General features: G+C 44.4%; 2 protein-coding genes across 8 annotated transcripts in view; one reads left to right on the top strand and one right to left on the bottom strand.

Annotated features, from left to right (window-relative positions):
- Positions 1 to 16,396: 16,396 nt before the first annotated feature.
- On the bottom strand, positions 16,397 to 19,680 carry LOC115650783 (jerky protein homolog-like). Of its 2 annotated transcripts, none has more exons than XM_030561187.1 (2): positions 19,358 to 19,680; positions 16,397 to 18,764 (listed from the first exon to the last, which is right to left on the bottom strand). In XM_030561187.1, exon 2 carries the CDS (start codon positions 18,286 to 18,288, stop codon positions 16,675 to 16,677), a length of 1,614 nt encoding a protein of 537 aa, XP_030417047.1. In that variant the 5' UTR covers positions 18,289 to 18,764; positions 19,358 to 19,680; the 3' UTR covers positions 16,397 to 16,674. The 2 variants fall into 2 exon arrangements, with proteins under 2 accessions (XP_030417047.1, XP_030417048.1); XM_030561188.1 differs by having other exon boundaries at positions 16,397 to 18,761.
- A 176-nt stretch (positions 19,681 to 19,856) lies between these two features.
- The window catches only part of PPP1R12B (protein phosphatase 1 regulatory subunit 12B), a 161,658-nt gene continuing 159,456 nt past the window's right edge, over positions 19,857 to 22,058 (top strand). For 4 of the 6 annotated variants that reach the window (XR_004000217.1, XM_030561186.1, XM_030561183.1 and 1 more), the window contains exon 1: positions 19,857 to 20,236. Coding sequence is in view for 5 of the 6 variants with exons in the window: in XM_030561186.1 (XP_030417046.1) it covers positions 19,949 to 20,236 (288 nt within the window). In the remaining variant the exon portion in view is untranslated. The remainder of the gene's footprint in view (positions 20,237 to 22,058) is intronic. The other 2 variants (XM_030561182.1, XM_030561181.1) reach the window with 1 other exon arrangement.

Raw genomic sequence — 22,058 nt, 5'->3', positions numbered from 1 at the left:
ATCATTTGGTTGTTTTTTCCTGATTCGCTTGAGGGACTGGGCTTCTTTGTAGTTAGTTTCAGGCAAGATATCTTTTGATATGTCTTCAGATCTTTCGAAATCATTCCTCAAAGCGTGCTAATGATTGACAGAGGTCTGCACATGTTTTCAAATCCAAATCTTTTTCTTGGAGAGCTTGACTTGTGTGGTAAAGGTGTTGTAAAATTTCATTCCACATGGTCATCATGAATACAAACTCTAGTTCTTGCATCTGGTTTGCAATGTTTTCTGCCTCTCATATAGTTTCTCCCTTTCGTGATTGGTCTTCAGCTATACTTTCTAATGCATCCACAATCTTTGAGTAGGACTCCAGAATTGCACTTGTTGCTACTGAATATTTTTTGCGGACAATATCTTGTTTGTTTGCCACTGGTAGAAGTCCGACGTGATTTCTCAAATGGCCCAGTGTGGTGTTGACAGTCATTTGGTCCATGATCTATCCAGCAAGCTACATCATCGGTACTGAAATCAACCCAAATACCAGGATCTTTTCTCCTATTATTTACAGCATGAGCAGGTTCAGTCTCTGACACATCCACACCTTCTAGAACAATGTCTGTTTTATCACCAGGAGTAGGATGATCAGTTACAGTCTCTGATTTCCTCGCATTCTTTCGATCTACGTTAGTAAGATGCCCCCCTGGTTTACATGGGGATAAATAATAAAAAGAGAACAGAAATAAGGGGGAAGAGTGTGTAGTGGAGTGTAAGGAAGTCTAACAAAGTTCAGATTTTTTCCATGATGACTACTTTGATGCTTTTTTTGAAAGATCAAATACCACTTTTTTTTTAAATCTCTTTTTTTTTGGTGCTCCCTGCTTTGCTGGTGCCCTAAGCATGTGCTTAGTCTGGCTATTGGGTAATTCAGCCGTGGGGCACTCAGCTGAGAGGTAGGAGACCCAGGCTCAACCCTCCGCTCTAGGGGCTTGAATGTAGGTCTCTCCACTCCTAACTACCAGCCTATTGGCTATTCCAGTGTGGATCTCTCTCCATCTCACCTGTTGCAATGGCTCCACTTTGGACAAATAATTAAATAGTCCTTGGTGCAAGGACTGGCTCTCAGGTGTGTGTCCCCCAACAAGCGAGTGCCCTAACGCAGTCTCTCTCTCTCTCTCTCTCTCTCTCTCTGGCCCAATTTGTATTCAGGTATGTCACACAAAATGGAACAGCTTCAGCAGGATAGACTAAGACACCTCCCCACATTTCCGTCAAACAGCCAATAGCTTGAGGGTAGAACTCTCAGCTGGGATGTAGGAGACATGCATTCAACTGATCCAAAAAGATGTTTCAGAAATATCAGCTATTTTTGACATTATCAAAATAAAATGTTTTGATATTTTTGGGATAGGTAAACAAGGGAATTTAGGTGTCATTCACAAAACTAAGGATAAGGGAAAAGATTCTCCACCTCCACATATTCAATAGCCCAACAAACAGGACCGTGATCCCTGTTTTATGCCCCACTGTGATCCACAAAACCCGCACTTGGCTGCCACCTAACCTTGTAGGCACCTAAACACACTCAACCTCTAAATACCAGCTAGGGTGACCAGACAGCAAGTGTGAAAAATCAAGACGGGGTGGGGGGTAATAGGAACCTATATAAGAAAAAGACCCAAAAATTGGGACTGTCCCTATAAAATTGGGACATCTGGTCACTCTAACACCAGCTATAAAAGTTCCCAGGGTGCCTAAGTGTCTGCCTCTGGACATGTGCACTGCTGCCTCCTTCTAAGCATGCAGACACCCACCTATCTCCCACCTAAGCCCCAATGTGATTTGCAAAGTGGGAGAAGATGGGGCTGTCATAACTTTAGTCCCAGATTTGGACCTTAGCGTCCAAAATATGGGGGTTAGCATGAAAACCTCCAAGCTTAGTTACCAGCTTGGACCTGGTACTTGCTGCCACCACCCAAAAAATTAGAGTGTTTTGGGGCACTCTGGTCCCCCTGAAAAACCTTCCCTGGGGACCCCAAGACCCAAATCCCTTGAGTCTCACAACAAAGGGAAATAATCCTTTTTCCCTTCCCCCCTCCAGGTGCTCCTGGAGAGATACACAGACACAAGTTCTGTGAATCCAAACAGAGTGACTCCCCCTCTCCGTTCCCAGTCCTGGAAACAAAAGCACTTTCCTCTTCACCCAGAGGGAATGCAAAATCAGGCTAGCAAATCCAACACACACAGATCTCCCCCTGATTTCTTCCTCCCACCAATTCCCTGGTGAGTACAGACTCAATTTCCCTGAAATTTCCCAGTAAAGAAAACTTTAACAGGTTTTAAAAAGAAAGCTTTATATAAAAAAGAAAGAAAAATACATACAAATGGTCTCTCTGTATTAAGGTGACAAATACAGGGTTAATTGCTTAAAAGAAATATGAATAAACAGCCTTATTCAAAAAGAATACAAATCAAAGCACTCCAGCACTTATATTCATGCAAATACCAAAGAAAAGAAACCATATAACGTACTATCTGATCTCTTTGTCCTTACACTTAGAAACAGAAGATTAGAAAGCAGAAACTACTTCTCCAAAGCTCAGAGAAAGCAGGCAGACAGACAAAGACCTCAGACACAAAATTCCCTCCACCCAAAGTTGAAAAAATCCGGTTTCCTGATTGGTCGTCTGGTCAGGTGCTTCAGGTGAAAGAGACATTAACCCTTAGCTATCTGTTTATGACAGGGGCTTCCTCAGCCTATCTTGCCTGCAGAGCCTCATCCGGTGGGTGCTTACCAGCATGGGCTTTATTCAAAATCTGACAGGAGGACTCATAGACTCATAGACTCTAGGACTGGAAGGGACCTCGAGAGGTCATCGAGTCCAGTCCCCTGCCCTCATGGCAGGACCAAATACTGTCTAGACCATCCCTGATAGACATTTATCTAACCTACTCTTAAATATCTCCAGCGATGGAGATTCCACAACTTCCCTAGGCAATCTATTCCAGTGTTTAACTACCCTGACAGTTAGGAACTTTTTCCTAATGTCCAACCTAAATCTCCCTTGCTGCAGTTTAAGCCCATTGCTTCTTGTTCTATCATTGGAGGCTAAGGTGAACAAGTTTTCTCCCTCCTCCTGATGACACCCTTTTAGATACCTGAAAACTGCTATCATGTCCCCTTCTCAGTCTTCTCTTTTCCAAACTAAACAAACCCAATTCCTTCAGCCTTCCTTCATAGGTCATGTTCTCAAGACCTTTAATCATTCTTGTTGCTCTTCTCTGGACCCTCTCCAATTTCTCCACATCTTTCTTGAAATGCGGTGCCCAGAACTGGACACAATACTCCAGTTGAGGCCTAACCAGCGCAGAGTAAAGTGGAAGAATGACTTCTCGTGTCTTGTTTACAACACACCTGTTAATGCATCCCAGAATCATGTTTGCTTTTTTTGCAACAGTATCACACTGTTCACTCATATTAAGCTTGTGGTCCACTATGACCCCTAGATCTCTTTCTGCCATACTCCTTCCTAGACAGTCTTTTCCCATTCTGTATGTGTGAAACTGATTGTTCCTTCCTAAGTGGAGCACTTTGCATTTATCTTTATTGAACTTCATCCTGTTTACCTCAGACCATTTCTCCAATTTGTCCAGATCATTTTGAATTTTGACCCTGTCCTCCAGAGCAGTTGCAATCCCTCCCAGTTTGGTATCGTCCGCAAACTCAATAAGCGTACTTTCTATGCCAACATCTAAATCGTTGATGAAGATATTGAACAGAACTCGTCCCAAAACAGACCCCTGCGGAACCCCACTTGTTATACCTTTCCAGCAGGATTGGGAGCCATTAACAACTACTCTCTGAGTACGGTTATCCAGCCAGTTATGCACCCACCTTATAGTAGCCCCATCTAAATTGTACTTTCCTAGCTTATCTATAAGAATATCATGCGAAACTGTATCAAATGCCTTACTAAAGTCTAGGTATATCACATCCACCGCTTCTCCCTTATCCACAAGGCTCGTTATCCTATCAAAGAACGCTATCAGATTAATTTGACATGATTTGTTCTTTACAAATCCATGCTGGCTATTCCCTATCACCTTACCACCTTCCAAGTGTTTGCAGATGATTTCTTTGATTACCTGCTCCATTATCTTCCCTGGCACAGAAGTTAAACTAACTGGTCTGTAGTTTCCTGGGTTGTTTTTATTTCCCTTTTTATAGATGGGCACTATATTTGCCCCCTTCCAGTCTTCTGGAATCTCCCCCATCTCCCATGATTTCCCAAAGATAATAGCTAGAGGCTCAGATACCTCCTCTATTAACTCCTTGAGTGTTCTAGGATGCATTTCATCAGGCCCTGGTGACTTGCAGGCATCTAACTTTTCTAAGTGATTTTTTACTTGCTCTTTCCTTATTTTCTCTTCTAAACCTACCCTCTTCCCGTAAGCATTCACTATACTAGACATTCCTTCAGACTTCTCAGTGAAGACCGAAACAAAGAAGTCATTAAGCATCTCTGCCATTTCCAAGTCTCCCGTTACTGTTACCCTCTCCTCATTGAGCAGTGGGCCTACCCTGTCCTTAGTCTTCCTCTTGTTTCTAATGTATTGATAAAAAGTCTTCTTGTTTCCCTTTATTCCCATAGCTAGTTTGAGTTCATTTTGTGCCTTTGCTTTTCTAATCTTGCCTCTGCATTCCTGTGTTATTTGCCTATATTCATCCTTCGTGATCTGACCTAGTTTCCATTTTTTATATGCCGCCTTTTTATTTTGTAGGTCACGCAAGATCTCAAGGGTAAGCCAAGGTGGTCTTTTGCCACATTTTCTATCTTTCCTAACCATCGGAATAACTTGCTTTTGGGCCCTTAATAGCGTCCCTTTGAAAAACTGCCAACTTTCCTCAGTTGTTTTTCCCCTCAGTCTTAATTCCCATGGGACCTTGCCTATCAGCTCTCTGAGCTTACCAAAATCCGCCTTCCTGAAATCCATTGTCTCTATTCTGCTGTACTCCTTTCTACCCTTCCTTAGAATTGCAAACTCTATGATTTCATGATCACTTTCACCCAAGCTTCCTTCTACTTTTAAATTCTCAACAAGTTCCTCCCTATTGATTAAAATCAAGTCTAGAACAGCTTCCCCCCTAGTAGCTTTTTCAACTTTCTGAAATAAAAAGTTGTCTGCAATGCAGTCCAGGAACTTATTGGATAGTCTGTGCCCCGCGGTGTTATTTTCCCAACATATATCTGGATAGTTGAAGTCCCCCATCACCACCAAATCTTGGGCTTTGGATGATTTTGTTAGTTGTTTGAAAAAAGCCTCATCCACCTCTTCCGCCTGATTAGGTGGCCTGTAGTAGACTCCCAGCACGACATCACCTGTGTTTTTTACCCCTTTTAGCCTAACCCAGAGACTCTCCACCCTTCCGTCTCCTATGTCCATCTCCACCTCAGTCCAAGTGTGTACATTTTTAATATATAAGGCAACACCTCCTCCCTTTTTCCCCTGTCTATCCTTCCTGAGCAAACTATACCCATCCACACCAACATTCCAGTCGTGTGTATTATCCCACCAAGTTTCAGTAATGCCAATAATGTCATAGTTGTATTTATTTATTAGCACTTCCAGTTCTTCCTGCTTATTACTCATACTTCTTGCATTTGTATAAAGGCATCTAAGATACTGGTTTGATCTTGCCTCCCAGCTTTGCCCTGACCCTCCTTCCTCTCTGCCATTATAGCCCGTGCTCCCTCCTGTTTCCAACCCATCTCCCAGGTCTTGTTCCCCACTTACCTGTGGGCTTTGCTCACCTGTCCCCGTCGAACCTAGTTTAAAGCCCTCCTTACTAGGTTAGCCAGTCTGTGCGCAAATAAGGCCTTTCCCCGCTTCGAAAGGTGAACGCCATCTGTTCCTAGCAATCCTTCCTCAAATAGCATCCCGTGGTCGAGGAAGCCAAAGCCCTCCTGGCGACACCATCTTCGCAGCCAGGCATTCACCTCCACGATGCATCTGTTTCTGCCCGGACCCCTACCTTCAACAGGAAGAATCGAAGAGAATACCACCTGCGCTCCAAACTCCTTAACCCGTACTCCCAGAGCCCTGTAGTCACTCTTGATCTGCTCAGCGTCACACCTCGCAGTATCATTTGTGTGCACATGGATGAGTAGCATGGGGTAGTAGTCAGAAGGCCGGATAATCCTCGACAATGCCTCTGTAACATCTTGGATACGGGCCCCTGGCAGGCAGCATACCTCCCGGGATGAACGGTCAGGGCGACAGATGGGTGTCTCTGTCCCCCTCAGCAGAGAGTCTCCAACCACCACTACCCTACGTTTCTTATTATCAGTGGTGGCAGCAGACCTCCCAGCCTTAGGGGTACGAGGCTTCCCCTCCTTAACTGTTGGAGGACGTACCTCCTTCATAACTTTTAGGCAGCCTAATATTTAGTGCACTGTCCTAGGATGTGTGAGAGCCAAGTTCAATCCCCCCGTCTGCCTGAGGGGGAGAAAGGATTTGATCTCTTCCCTCTGAGATGTGCACCCAAACCACAGAGCTATGGGATATTCTGATATAGGATACCTTCAATTTCTCCTGTTGAAGCTGTTCCACTTTGGATAGATAAGCACTCCAGTATTGAAAGATTTATTAAAATTAACATCTTTTGGCCAGATAACTCCTCATCAGCTTTTAGGACTTTTGGTTTCAAGTTAGCCATGTGTGCCAACTTAAAAAGTAATAGATGCTGTTTAACATCCTCCTAAGTGCTTCATCATCCCTGTGTGAAGAAAGTACATTCTGCTTGTTTCCAAATATAGACAGAAAATATTTATTGAGTGCTTCTGCCTTTTCTGTATTATTATTAACAATTTGCCATCTCCATAGAGTAATGTGCCTATTCCATTGTTAAGATTTCTTATGCTCCCAATATGCTTACAACTTTTTATTGTCCTTAGGCCTCCCAGCCATTCATTTTTCCCTGATGTCTTTAGCTTCACTTCTATATTTTTTACACTTTATATCACCTCACTTGTATTGATTGTTATTTATGTTTTTCCTTTGTTATAAAGTTTTATTTCTAATTGCTGCCTTCACTTTCTCACTGAACCAGGATGGGTTTTTATCCAGAGTTGTCCTCTTTCTTGACTGTGCAGTGGTCGGGTTTTCTTGGGCCATCTAATCAACCCTTCTTAAAGAGCTTCCAATCTTCATTCACATTTTCCCACCTACGCTTTTCCTCCTGATCAATTTTGCTTGTAATTTACCTCAGCTTTGGGAAGTTACCCATTTTGAAGCACCAGGTATATCTCTTACTGGTTGGAACTGTCCTCTGCTTGCCCATATTGAATATAGTCTGGTGTGATGCAGTAGGGACTGTCTGTGTGGGGAGTGGGAGGGCAGGGGAGGACTTGAGGGGATGGACGATGCCAGGGCCTGTAACCTGAGCTAGGTAAGGACAGGGAAAGGTCAACACCTTTGCCCGGGAAGGGGACAAAGGAAGGGAGCGGCAGGAGGGAAGCAGTTTGAGTTTGGGCTTGGGGCTGTGTGGGCGGAATTCAGGGTATCCTAGCTAGGATCCAAGCACCCTGAAAGCCCAGAGGGACTCGGTGGAAGGGTCCTGACTGTGCCTGCAAGCTCTGCTGTAACCTATGTTCCTGTTGTCCAATAAACCTTCTGTTTTACTGGCTGGCTAAGAGTCACTGTGGGTCCCAGGAAGAGGGGTGCAGGGCCGGACTCCCCCACACTCCGTGACATCTGGTTCCTAGGCACCACCGTCCTGTTCAGTGACAATTAATCACTATCTGCCGTAAAGAGGACCAAGCTAGTTACTTTGCTTTAGAAAATCATTTATAATTTCTGAAGTCTATACAATCTGCTGGCAAAGTGCTCCACTCTCTTTAGTTCTGGTCCAGAGGATAAACACCTACTACTGCTTTCAAATACTCCCTTACCTCAAGTGGGAGAGGTCTGTGCAGTAGATTTGACGGTGCCAGCCCTGCTGATGAACCACATACCTGTCCATATGATGGAATTTAGTTTGGCAATTTGCTTTTAAAATCAGCTAGGAAGTTATACATACAAAACTATGTTAAAAGAACATCAAAGTGGTCAAGATGGCCTGTTTAGTTACACAGGCCTGATTCATTCCCAGAGCAGGCTCAGCCTGTGCATTGAATGAGGCCAGGTTCTGTGGGGGGAAAAAAGTATGTGATCATGTCATTAAAAATTGTATTGTAGCATGTATGCACATGCATAATGGGCCAAATTAAGGTTGCATAGGCAGCCTTAATTCTAGCATTGCCTAACTTCTGAGTGCTTGCTTTTGCAACCTTAATGTCCTTTTCATGTAGATTTGTGTTTAAACCTACATCGGGTTAACTTGAGCTGTTAGGTTTACGGATGCAGGTTAAATCAATATAACTAGTTTTAAATCTACACAGGCATTTGCACTGGATTAACTAAATCAGTTTTCAAACTGATGCAGCTTCTGTGTTTAGAGAAGGCCTTACAAGAGAAGAGAGCAACCAGAAGAGAGTCCATGCATGCCCCTACAGAGAAAGTGAAGCAGGAATTGCCCTGTTCTGTGCATTCCCTCTGAAGCATCTGACATGGACTGGAAACAGGCTACTGGGCTAGATGGACCATTGGTCTGACCCAGTATGGCTGTTCTTAGGAAACAAGTCAGACTGCCTTGAAGTAGAGCTTCAAGAAATTGTTTGGGCAGAGTGGGTGTCATTCAGCAAGTGGAAATCCAGCCAGAGTGAAACCGTAGAGAGGAGGAGAAAGTGCAAGAAGGAAATTACAGGGTATAAGAAATGTTTTTGAGGAACGAATCACCAAAGAGAGGACTACTGGCCCTGATGGCCCTGATCTCCCCTTGGCTGTGGACTAGGGTCACACTGCTGACCCCTGGCCCCATGATAGACTAATATTGACTTGTGCTGACATGTCTAGTCATCCGCTCAGGCCACACCCAGAGAGCCACTTGTTCTGCCACAGCCAGGGCTGGTTCTAGGGGCAGAGCGGTCGCCCTGGGCAGGAACTTTCATAGGATGCCATATCACTGTGTCATTTGGCTTTTTTTATAGACTAAAACACAGTAACACACGTTTCTCATCACCTTAAAGCAGATGCAGATAGGACCATCTGCCTATGCAGTAAATAAAGTGGCGGGAGTACCCATACAACAGCCATCATACCTCTCCAGCATGGAGGTGGAGCCACTGCCTCAGTTTCCCCAGGCTGGTAGGGTGATTTGGCCCTGCACTCAAATCAGTGAGCATTCTCATCTAGCAGGGGCAGGATAGTCCATACAAAACATCCCTCCTCAAGGTCAATAGCCTTTCTGCCAGGGTCTGCCCTACTCTTTCCCCTTGAAACAGGGGAGTTTCCGCCTACCATCTCTGGAAGCCACAGTCTGGGACACCTGACCAGAGACAGGTGGAAACACTGAAGAACTCGGCCCCTCTGTCACATGGGAAGTGGGCAGGGGACGTGGCGGGACTTGGGATTAGCTGAGCACAGGAGGACTCAAGTGGAGAGGGGTTTGGTAGGAGTCAAGAGACAGGCAGGTGCAGAGGCCAGTTTCGAACCGAAACCATCACCCATTCCGGGAGGTCGGGGGGGTGGCAACAGTCTGCTCATGCTGTCACTTTGCCCCTTATGCTGGGACTGCCTCGGTACTTATCAGACAAACAGAATCTCCAGTTTCATTTCCATGGCTCCTTTGGAGAGCAAGAGGCAGTTCTTGCCCAGACACTGTCCAATTGTCAATGGCACCCCCTACTGTTACCATTGCAACCTGATGCTGGTTGTTTCCCTGCAAAGTTACTTCTAGCTTGCTGGAGGTTGGACTGCCAAAAGGAGATGCTGTAATTGGCTGAAATAAAAGCCTGAGCCAGAGCCTGCTGAAGTGAATGGAGAGATTCCCACTGACTTCAGCAGGCTCTGGTGAAAGGTGATGGCTGCCATCGAGCTCTTTATTTATAACAACACCCAGTTCGCATATAGTGCTTTTCTTCAGTAGCATTCTAAGCACTTTACAAAGGAGATAAGTATCATTGCCCCCATTTTACAGATGGGGAAACTGAGGCACAGGGAGGGGAAGTCTCAGGTCTCCTGAGCTCATCCACTAGGCTTCACTGCCTCAAATGCCTTAAAGGGGAAATAAACAAAGGCTGTTCTGCAGTTTCTACTCGCCTGTAACCCAATATTATAAAGGAACATACCGTCAGACTGGATCAAACCAAAGCTCCTTCTGGTACTAGATGCTGTCTCCAGCTGTGTCCAAAATCAACCCCTTCAGAGGAAAGAACCCTGCTACAGGCACTTACCTTAACCCCCCAGACAAAGTCCTGCTGGGAGCTGCGTTCTGATACTGTTCTTTAATAACAACAATTTTCTGGATAGTCATTATTTTATTGTACAACAAGGGGGTTTGGTTGGCATTCTTTTCTTTCCGATATCTAGGCTCCTCATCGCTCTTCGTATGTTTCGTATTTTGCAATACAAGAGTCTTTGCATTAATACCCAGTTGTTTGTTTGAATGTAGTCTGAAATTATTAGCAATTGATTCAAGCAATCAAGCCTTATTATCCTGGCAGCTCACAGAAAGTCAATTTCAGGTCTGCATACTCTGGTATTTTCATGAGAGTGGAATAATCTGGGCCAGTGGTTCTCAAACTGTGGTCGGGAGGACCCCAAAGTGAGTTGCAAGCCCATTTTAATGGGGTCACCAGAACCAGCATGAGACTTGTCGGGACCCGAGACTGAAGCCGAAGCCTGAATGCTCTGCCCACCATCCAGGGTCACGTAGTAATTTTTGTTGTCAGAACGGGGTCATGGGGGGGGGCAATGAAGTTTGAGAACTGCTGATGGGCTGTCACCTCTCTTGCACTAAAATCTGCTTGGTCTAAACTAGGAGAATGCTGGGGGCCAGACACAGCTGTCTGATTCTGTGGATCAATCTATACAAGCTCCAGTTCTGGTCCAGCTGTAACTTAGGCCTTGCCTAGACTTAAAGTTACACTGGTTTAACTAAGACGCTGATCCTGGAAACACATATATGCTACCATGCATAACTGAAGTCAGTGGAACTACTCCTGGTAGTTGAGTTAAACGTGTTTGCAGGATCAGTGACTTTAATCTAATTTAATTAAACTGGTGCAAAAAGCAGAGTTGATGCTTAATCTAATTTAAACATGATTTATATCTGTGATACTACACACCATATTCTTCACAATGATTATGTGAGGTGTCACTGGAAAAGTTATGATTTGCTGAATACATCCTATTTGTATGCATGTATCATTTTGGTATCTGAAGTTATGAATATTGACTAGAGATCTGCATTTCAAATAGGCTTACTTTGGAAAACACCCACAGCCAGCCTTTCAGGTACAACAATGAAGATACCAGACAGGGCTGATGGCTCATCAGCAAAGACAATGGACTGTGGAATAGCTTAACCTTTCTGTGGGTGTTTTGGCCAGCCTGTAAGCAATAGCTGCTATAACACTGCAAGGGCATGCGACCAGACCACGTTTCCAGACTCCATCTTGGGACGTCAGTATTTTTCCACAAACTGGTCTGGGAACCAAGTTTTGAAACAAAGGGATCTCACCATATGCTAAAGCTATATAAGGCAGGGGAGTGACATCTTCTGTTGTTCTTCACTCCCTATACAAGAAAACTCCTGGAAACATCTGAGGAACAAAGACTGAATGGGGGGTGGGGGTGGGGAAAGAGTGCTGGACCCAGGCTAAAGTGGTTTTTTCATGTGTATGAAAAACCTGAGGATTCTAAGCTATAAAACAAGTGCAGCTTGTATCTTAAGAATCTGCAGCCCACTTGTATCATCTATCAGGCTGAGAGACTTAAGTCAAATCCTCTCTCTCTAGTATGTAAAGCTTAGTTTGCTTTTTCATTTACTAGGTAATCTGCATTGATCTGTTTGCTATCACTTATAATCACTTAAAATCGATCTGTTGTAGTTAATAAATTTATGTTTTAATCTAAACCAGTGAGTTTGATGTGAAGTGCATGGGAATCTTAGCTTCGAGGGACTATTTCATTTCCTCTCCACATTGAACAGGAGGCAAACTGGATAATAAAATACATACTGGTTGAGTTTGGACCAGGGCAAGATGGTACAGCTCTGGGATCCTAGGCTGGGAAGCTGGTGGTTATTCTGGCCATAGTCTCCCTATTGTTGGTTCACATGCAGTGGCTAGTCAGAGAGCCTGAATGTAACTGCAGCTGGGTGTGTCCCTACCTGTGTGAATGCTGGTGGAATTGTAGGACCGGAAGCGGGTCTGCAACTAGCTAGGCACAGCAGCACAGTGAGAGAGGGAGCCCAGGCTGGTGGGTCAGAGGGCTCAGTGGTACCCCAGTTCCAGGTGGCACCTCAGAAGGAACCCGTCACACTACTGATCTAACTTAATTCAATAACAATTAATTTATGCTAAATTGAGATAATCATGATGTAAATAGAATTAAGAGAGTCTGCATTGTGATTTGAAGTAGTTTAATTAAAGGAGTTTTAAATGAATTTAAAGTTAAACTGGTGCAATTTTGAATCTAGACAGAATCTTGGAATACCCTAGAAGTTACTCTAACTTATGCTAGCTGGTTATCCCCAAGAGCCAATACACCAAGATGCTTAACCCATCCTCTCTTGCTCCCGACATACTCCATACACTGGCAGGGGGCAGTTGACACAGGATCTGCCTAAGCCAGCTTTATAGAAGCTGAGAGTTGCCCCTGCCCACTGGTAATCCTCTCAATATGTCAGTTAAGGCCAGGTTCCACTCCTTTGAATCAAATTTCTCAAAGAAGTTGGGTTGGAAAGCGAAAATCTGGTTCTTTGTACCAGAGCAGGTTGAAAAATCTGATTTATTTCCCGCAAATTTTTTTCAAAGGAAATAAACATTGTTTGTTTCTTTTAACATTTTCACTGAATTTTTCAGGATTTCAGAAAAACAAACAAACTCCCCTAAACTGGAAGTATTTTGTCAAAACAACAAAAATTAGGTTTTCAGGTTTTTTGGGGGGGGGGGAGGCAGAGGGGGGTTCTCACCAAAACCTGAAAAACTTTGACTAAAAATGGAAACTCTCTCATAAAAATGTCCATTTTGTTAAAAAGCCACTTTGTGGGAAAAATGTGTTAATGACTTAATGTTCAACCATCTCTACTTTATATGCTCAGGACACAATGTGACACACCTGGGATCAGGGGGATCTGAATTGTCCAGCATGGATAAGGCTGCTGGAATCACAGGAGGGATGTGTACACATAATTGCAAAATTAAACATTCCCACTGTTGATTATTTATACAATTTGGACTCTGCTCTTGGCAGATATTTGAGTTTAACAATAATTTTCAGTTTAGGGGTGAAACCCACCTTTATCTAGAGGTCTAGGCATCACTTAAACACACTTTAGTCTAGTCTATTTTGCTACATGTTCTTATAAATGCACAGATCAGCATAATATTAATTACACCTATAGGGTCTAACATAGTCTGTGTTCTCTAGACCCCTACGCTGGGTGACAATCTGTACCCTTTGATATGATTTCAAGCGGATTTAGTAATGCTGTATTACATCACAGTGGGTCCGGCTCTGGTAGCTAGTTTCAAGCTCACCAGAGTGCAAGTCACCTCTGCTACTTACTTCAGATGAGAATCTCTAGAAACACAAAGAACAAGGGTAATGACCACACAGACATTCACAAGTACAAGGTTTTCCAAGTTTTATTAAAGTTACAGTTAAAGTTATGATTAACTAAGCATAAAGAAATTCTCTGCACAAGTTACATATATAGCCATCCTCACATCCTTAATGATATTCTTAACGTCTGATGGCTGCCCTGCCAATTGATCATCAGTAGAGGGATGGTTCCTGCTGGAGTTTCCCATAGGGAACTCAATTTTCCTAATCTGGGCACTCTCTTTTTAAAGTGTGATTCTGACTATACATCATTAGCATTTACACACATAGTGAACCTTGTGGTTAGGGAATATGTTAGAAAAATGTGACTAACACGTATCTTGTAAGCAAACTATTACTGTTGTTGTTAATTTTTTGGCATATCACCCATTAGTACATCTTTTCTGTAATCTTGTGGCATAGGGTCATTCTTTGGTCACTTACTTATGTCAAGCATTTCTTAAGCCTAGCATGGCTAAGCTAAAATCTTACAGGCCTCAGCCTGTAGGCCTTGCATTTCAGCCCTACTTACTTAGATACCTAATACATAATTATTCCTCCTAACTACTGATCAATCCTGTACTTTTATAATCCTACAACGCAACTCTATTGAACATACAATGATTACATATGACATAACATGTTAGTTAATCATAATATCACACAATAAATGAACAATAAATTAAAATCATTGGCAACAAGACTTAGAAGCTAGCTGGGAGACTGTAAAAAATGATACACCTCTACCTCGATATAACATGACCCGATATAACACGAATTCAGATATAACGCGGTAAAGCAGTGCTCCGGAAGAGGCGGGGCTGCACACTCCAGTGGATCAAAGCAAGTTTGATATAACACGGTTTCACCTATAACACGGTAAGATTTTTTGGCTCCCGAGGACAGCGTTGTATTGAGGTAGAGGTGTAGTAATATACAAGTATCACTTTTCACAGCAGCAGACTTACTAGCTAGCAAGTCTAAAAAAAAAAGAAAGCAACCACAAAAGCAAAAGAAACAACAACAACAAAAAAGACAAGAACATGCAAACACCTTATTTGTGTTTCTATTCCAGTAAAGAATAGACACACCTGCCCATTATTTTTATTATTAAGTCTGCAAAAAACCCAACCCTATATAAATAAATTAGAATTATTTGGATGTGTATATGTGCAAATTTATTTGTTTTTCCTGAAGTTAATTAAGTATTTTAGGAAAAATTATCAGAGCAACCACCAGCAAGAGTTGGTGGCTGCACTCTGAGGTCACCAAAAAAATTGAGAGAACCCTGGACTAGCTGATCACAATGGCCCTTTTTGGGCTTGGAATCTATGACATTCCAGGCTGGGCAGCTCCCTGTGTACACTGTGAATTCCCCAGAAAACTCAGACCGCCTACGCAGGTCCGCTTTACTTTTTTCCTCAAAGCACAATGTCAAAGGTTGGGTCCAGAGGTGAGAAGTTGCCTTCACCTTTTTCCAAATATTTCCTACGAATCCCACTTAAATTTGTTTGTCTAGGACATTGTTTCAAAGAATCCTTTGAAGTTCACAACATTTCCTAGGGTAAATGTTTAGCCATGTTTCCTCCCTAGAGGTGTTCTATACAATCGCACAATTATACATACACATTTGCATTTTTAATATAATGAACTCCTAAGATACTGAATGTTAATTCAATAAGGTTTAACTTCATTCAATAAGGCTGGACCAGGATATTTAAGGAAATTGCCATATCTGTCACACTGACAGCCAAAGTCCTATTTGAAAAACACAATTAATGCAGAATTACAGAGATTTCTGGAACCAGAGATAAATAAAAGCAACTAAGATGCAACAGATGTGGGAACCACTGACAATCAGGAGAAAGAATTTTAATAAAACATGCTTTAAAACCATGGTCTCCCTCCTATATCAAAGTCAGCCTGCATAAGGCCTGAAACCGGAAACACATATGCATTATGCTTGGTGTTATTACCATGAGTAGTTAGTTCTTTTGTTCAGCAAGAGTTTGATCCCGCACGCTAGACTGAAGTCAATGGGCCTACCCCTATGTTTAAAGTTAAGGATGTGCTTAAGGGTATGGCTACACTTGCAGCTGTACAGCGCTGCTGCGGGAGCGCTCCCATGGCAGCGCTTTGAAGTGCGAGTGTGGTCGCAGTGCCAGTGCTGGGAGAGAGCTGGGAGAGAGATTAGCTTACAGCACTGGGAGCCACACTCCCAGCGCTGGGGCACTGTTTACACTGGCGCTTTACAGCGCTGTAACGTGCTGCGCTCAGGGGGGTGTTTTTTCACACCCCTGAGCGAGAAAGTTGCAGCGCTGTAAAGGGCCAGTGTAGCCAAGGCCTAAGTGTTTTGCTGGATCAGGGCAGAATGCTAAGCATCTGGTAGGCTCACACCTCCATAGGCTCTGCAAAGTGATTGTTGGGCAAACAGATATGTAACAGGGAAGTTAAGTGCCAATTCTGGCCACCAGAGGACGCTCATCATGTACAATACAGTAGAACTTCAGAGTTGCAAACACCTTCGGAATGGAGGTTTTTCCTAACTCTGAAATGTTTGTAACTCTGAACAAAACGTTATGGCTGTTCTTTCAGAAGTTTACAATTGAACATTGACTTAATACAGATTTGAAACTTTACTGTGCAGAAGAAAAATCCTGCTTTTAACCATCATAATTTAAATGAAACAAGCACAGAAAGTTTCCTTACCTTGTCAAATCTTTTTTTGAAACTTCCCTTTTTTTTTTTTTTTAGTAGTTTACGGTTAACACGGTACTATATTTCAATTTTAAGTAATTTCTCTTGCTTCTTTTTTAGTGTCAGTTATCCATGAAATAAAAAAGCCAACATAAAGGTTCACCAATTTCAATGTCCATTCAAACAGCACTAAAAAAATGATGCAGCAAAATGTACCAACACTAGTTTTTATAATGACAATTAAAAAAAAGTATCCAAACTTAACTTTGCTGCTTAACTTTACAGCATAAACTATGTAGACTTGAAAAAATCTTTAATCGTACTTTGCTTGAGGTTGCTAACAAGCTTTTTTGCTGCCAAGGTACGTAGCTTGTGAAGCATCATTAGGTTAATTGGTGTGGCTTCAGGCTGTTGTTCAAGCCACTGAAGACAGGCAGTGAAGCACTCTTCTGCTTGCATGTGTGGGATCTTCTTGGCGTTCTCCCCCTCCTTGTCGCTGTCACTGTCCGGTTGTGCTGTTTCTCGTACCAATTCAATTATCTCATGGTCACTAAGAATAGGGTGTCCATTCTCATGTTTATCTGCGTTTAGCCATTCCTCCTGTTCCTCCATGGTGATATCCAAAAGCTGTCGCTCTTCAGAAAAATCTACTTGATTTATTTCCATCTGCTCATTGTTTTCCAAATTATCTGGTCCAGTGTTATCAATACACCGCCAAAGCGTATTCCATGAGCGTCTCAAAGACTCAGCGCTAATCTCACTCCAGGATTCGGCACACATGTAGACAGCATCTTTGATTGTCAGCTGTTTACAAAAATCTGTGTAAGATTCAAACTGCATTGATCCCAGTAATAATCGCTGTAAGAGGTTTCGCTTGTATCGACATTTCATGTTTTCCAGAATGCTTCGGTCCATAGGCTGAATGAGGCTGGTGACTTTTCGTGGCAAAAACAAACAACGAATGCTTCCATCTTCCGTCAATAGATTTTCAATGGCAGGGTGAGATGGAGCATTGTCCATCAGTAGCACAGCTCGGATAGGTAACGATTTTGAGGTAAGGTAGTCTTTCACAAGTGGAACAAAGTGTTTAAAAAACCAGTCAGAGAAAATGCCTTTATCCATCCAAGCACAGCGCTGGCTGTAGTAATGGACAGGTAGAGCTGACATAGTGACGTTTGCAAAGCAAGGAGGTTTCGCCTTTTTATGAATGAACACCAATGGGAGACGGAAATCCCCGCTTGCATTAGCAGTAGCCATCAGCGTGACTCGATCTTTACTGGATTTGAAATTCTTCCCCTGTTTTTCTGAATTGTCTGCCAGAGTCTTGTTTGGAAGTAGGCGCCAATATAAGCCCGTCTCGTCGCAGTTAAACACTTGGTCCCGGGTAAGTTCGTGCTGTTCAACAAATGATTTGAAAATGTTTTTAAATACACCAGCAGCATTCCAGTCACTTGATAGAAACTCTTCTTGCATCCTCAGCTGACGTATTCCATGCCGATTTTTGAACCGACAAAGCCACCCTGTGCTTGCTTTAAAATGGTTCTCACCTTTGTCTGGATACATTTCTCGGTAGAGTACCTTTGCCTTCTCTGTAACCATGACACCACTTATAGGAGTGCCTTTTGATCTCTCTTGTGCAAACCACAGATGCATTGCCTTATCAAAAGCATCATCAGCAGCCTTGCGTACAATACACCTGCTTTTTACTGTCCCGTTGTCTTTGGCTTCTTTTGCAAATTGCTTTATTTTTTCCTGGCTTTTCCGAATATCGGTGATGGTTGACTTCCCGATACCATATTCTACTGCTATGTTGCTGAGGCTAACACCACTGTCGAGTTTTTTTAATATTTCTAGTTTTGTGTCAATTGAAAGAGTGACACGTTTGCGCTTCCTACTGCTTGCCATTTTGTTTAGTCACAAAATATTTGCTTTTTTTCCCCCTCTGGTGCTGCCTGCTTGCGTAATTCCGGATCCAAATCAGGTGTGTGGACCAGTTGACCAGTTAGTTGGTAACTCTGGTGTTCGTGTGGGTGAGGTTCTATTGTATATGTAACAGAAACATACTGAAACTATTGAATAAAATGTAGTCACTGACTCCTAATGGAAAACTGAAAAATATTCTGTTTTGAAACAATTCAGCTCTGATCTAATACGTTCTGTTTTCTTTTTTTCCGTCTCTACTTGTTGTTGTTCATGAAGATAGGAACTTTGTTACTTAAAAATTAATCTGCTGCTCCTTCTTTCTCAGTTTGTAACCCTAAAAATATTCCCACTACAAACAGATGTGATGTATCAAAGGGAGTGTACTGAATTCAGAATAAGTTGTATGAATAGGTTAATTTCTAAACAATGAAGTTCTTCCTTTCAATCAAATGTTCCTACTGATCAAACAGAAGACAAAAAGAAAGAACATGTTATATTAAGTTATTACAATTCATTATTATTATTGAGTAATTAAAAACACTTATGAGGAGGCAGGGGAAAGTTTGTATGTGTGTCTTTGGGCCCTGATCCTGCAAACAGTTATACATTATCCATTGGTTTCAATGGGACCACTCATGTAAAGTCAGGAAAGCATTTGCAGTTTGGCATCAACACTTCCGGCCTTTTGAATGCTTTAGGCCCTAATCCCACAAATTTCAGTGGGCCCAGTAATGTGCTTAAAGTGCCGTCTGCGGGGATGTGTTTGCAGGCTCAAGGCCTAACTGTGCACCCTTAACATATGTTGTTTTTTACATACATTTTAAAATCTATTTCTTTGAATCACACTTAGAAAATCCACAATTGGGGACTGTTTCAGCAAGACATCCCCAAGAGGCAAAACAGGATGCCACGCTGTAACAGACGCCTACGGCTGCTAACATTGTAGTGCAAAAATAGGGGGCAGTTTTCTTAGCACCCCTGCCCCACCCCTCCTCCAGGGGTATTATATTCACTGTCATCATCATCCGTAGCAATAATACGCAGTACTCACCTGCATTTACAGGGCATTTCTTGCTGCTTTTTACAGCACACGGCAACTCCTGATCTTGCTGTACAGAGATGCAGAGGCAAGGGACGACCCTTGTCATGAGAGGCTGCTGGCCAGCCTAAAGCCCCATGTTTGGAACAGCCTCAGCTTTGCATGCCTAGGACCTGGTTTTCCCAACGCTGGGGGACGTGATTGACTGGATAGCCCCTGCTCGGCTGGGGAGACTGGACTCAAGTGGGGCTGCAGGGGAAAACGGAAGTGCTCCGTCTGCCCAGCCCGCAAGAAAGGGGAAGCGCTTCCACTCTCGTAGGCAGCAGCCTCGCTGTCCTATCCGCTTGGAATTCTGGGAGTTGTAGTCCGAAGGGGGATGTGCGCCAGCCGGCGGAAAGGAGGGGCGCGGCTCCTGGGCGCGGAGGAGTCTGGGAGTTGTAGTCCGCGCAGGACCGGCGGCTGGAGGAACTACGTGTCCCATGGTGCTTCCGGGCGGCGGCGCCTGCGCGGTGCGGCCGAGGAGTAGTAAACATGGCGGTGGGGGCGCTGCGCTCTCCTCCGGGGTGAAGCTCGCTGCGGTCCCTGCTCCTCAGTGCGGCGGCGATGTCGGAGCCGGGGCACCTGGGGGTGAAGCGGGCCGAGTCGGCGCGGCTGCGGCGGGCCGAGCAGCTGCGGCGCTGGAAGGGTTCGCTGACCGAGCTGGAGCCGGTGGCGCCGGTGGGCGCCCGGGGCCGGCACCGCGGCGGGGGGGCCCCCCGCGTCCGCTTCGAAGAGGGCGCCGTGTTCCTGGCCGCCTGCTCCAGCGGGGACGCCGAGGAGGTGAAGCGCCTGCTGGCCCGCGGCGCCCGCATCAACACGGCCAACGTGGACGGGCTGACAGCGCTGCACCAGGTACCGGGACCGGACCCCCTCCCCGCGCCCTGTCCTGACACCCGTCCCCCTGCCCGGACACCCGTCTGGACTGCTCCCTGGGATCCGACCCCCCGCGCCCGATCCCCCATGAAACTGACACCCTGGCAACGGGCCCCCATTCCCCCGGGAGAACCTGTCTCCGGGACTCCCATGGGACTGACATTAGCGAGACCTTCTCTCCCTGGGCTGTCACCCCACCACTCCTGTGGGCTGGGACCTCTCGGATCTCTGCTGGGACTGGCACTTCCAGGGGGCCTTTCCTCTGCACCCTCACCCCTTGAATGATTCTTCCTCTGGGATTGGAACCCCCAGGGGCCTTTCTTTCCCAGACTGTTCTGGACTTACCCCCATGGGGCCACCCCACACTGATTTCCCCACCCATCCCCAGGGCTGTCATCTCCTTCCCTGGTAGGTGGTCTGTTCCACTCCCCAGGGACCAGGACTTCTTGGGCTTGATGCCCACTTTCGTGTGGCTGACTCCTGGGGGATAGACTGGTTATGCCCTGGTGTCTGAGAGGTAACTTCCCAACAAAGGCAGGGTAATTGCTACCTCCCAATCTCACAGATGGGGCTGTGAAGAACCAAGTACCAATGTCAAGTACCAGCTGTGGAGGTGGGAGGTAGTAAGGGTCAAGGGGTGCTGTCCTTCCTGTGGTGAACACCTTCACCAGGTAATACACCTGGTAGCTCTTCTCCAGGTGATTGTATCTAAGGACCCGTCATACCCTGAAACAAAATTACCCCATCAGCTTCCCGTGTCAAGTAATCTTTGCTGCTCTGCACGATGTACTAATCTTCCTCCAGGCTGTTGACCAGACTAAAATAATCCTCTTCTTCTCTTCCCCCCCCCCACCTGACCCCTTACAGTCCCACTCTGGAATAACTACTGATCACTGCCCCGTGCCATGTACAAAGAATCCTCCTCGCTCATCAAATGTCATTCTCCCCCAATTTAATGTTCTCCTTGCAGCAGGTTACACCCCTTCCATGCCACTATTTACTCTCCATGCCTTATGCTACATTGCCTTCCCTCCCCCAATAACAGCCACATGGGTTTTCTTTCCACCAGTAACAAATAATACTCCCTCCCCAAGAACCCAGGAGGAGAAGAAAATAAGACTGTAAAGACCTGGCTCAGTCCACTGTCTTTTTCTCTTGGGTGGGGAGGGAGGGAATCACTGAGGAGAACGAAAACAAAGCTTTCAGATATCTTGTCAATTTCTTGCAGGAGAGGGCAAGATCCGATTGGCCATTGTTACCTGCAGTGCCTATATCTGGTCTTAAGATGTTTAGGAACAAAGTGAAATAAACAAGGCTTTGGTGTGAGAGAGGTCCACTTTGCATATCTGTCTCTGTCAGTACCTACAGAAGGGACTCTGTAGCATCTAGTGCAATAACATACTATCTGCTGTGACTATATTTTAAAAATCAGGCAGTTTGATTATTGTAAAATCTCACAAGGAAATGGATTGGCCAAATGAGCCAAATAGAGTGCTGGTCTGGCTGTCCAATGTTGCAGCAGAGAGAGAAATTGACAACTCTGATTTCTTGAAACTTTATATGTAGAAACTGTTTCAGCTCTAGGACTGTGTTTTTCATGTCTAGAAATAACTACTGTACTTGGAAAACTTGGGGGTTGCCATTTTTGCAAGGTCAAAATGGGCTCTTGTCTGCCTCCTCATATCTACCATGTGGGAGTTGCCCTGATACTTTTGACTTCCAAAATTTTTTTTTCTTGGCAACCTTTGCAGAGACCACAAGGTGCCAGAGTCTCAGATAAGCAACATGGATTCTATTAATA

Source organism: Gopherus evgoodei, chromosome 4 (assembly GCF_007399415.2).
Source record: "Gopherus evgoodei ecotype Sinaloan lineage chromosome 4, rGopEvg1_v1.p, whole genome shotgun sequence".
Classification (NCBI taxonomy): Eukaryota; Metazoa; Chordata; order Testudines; family Testudinidae; genus Gopherus; species Gopherus evgoodei.
The sequence above is the reverse complement of the archived record's forward strand: the minus strand, read 5'-3'. Positions and strand labels throughout refer to the sequence as shown.

Excerpts from the sequence above, each read along its gene's own strand:
- LOC115650783 (XM_030561187.1), bottom strand. The coding sequence starts at position 18,288 with ATGGCAAGCAGTAGGAAGCGCAAACGTGTCACTCTTTCAATTGACACA.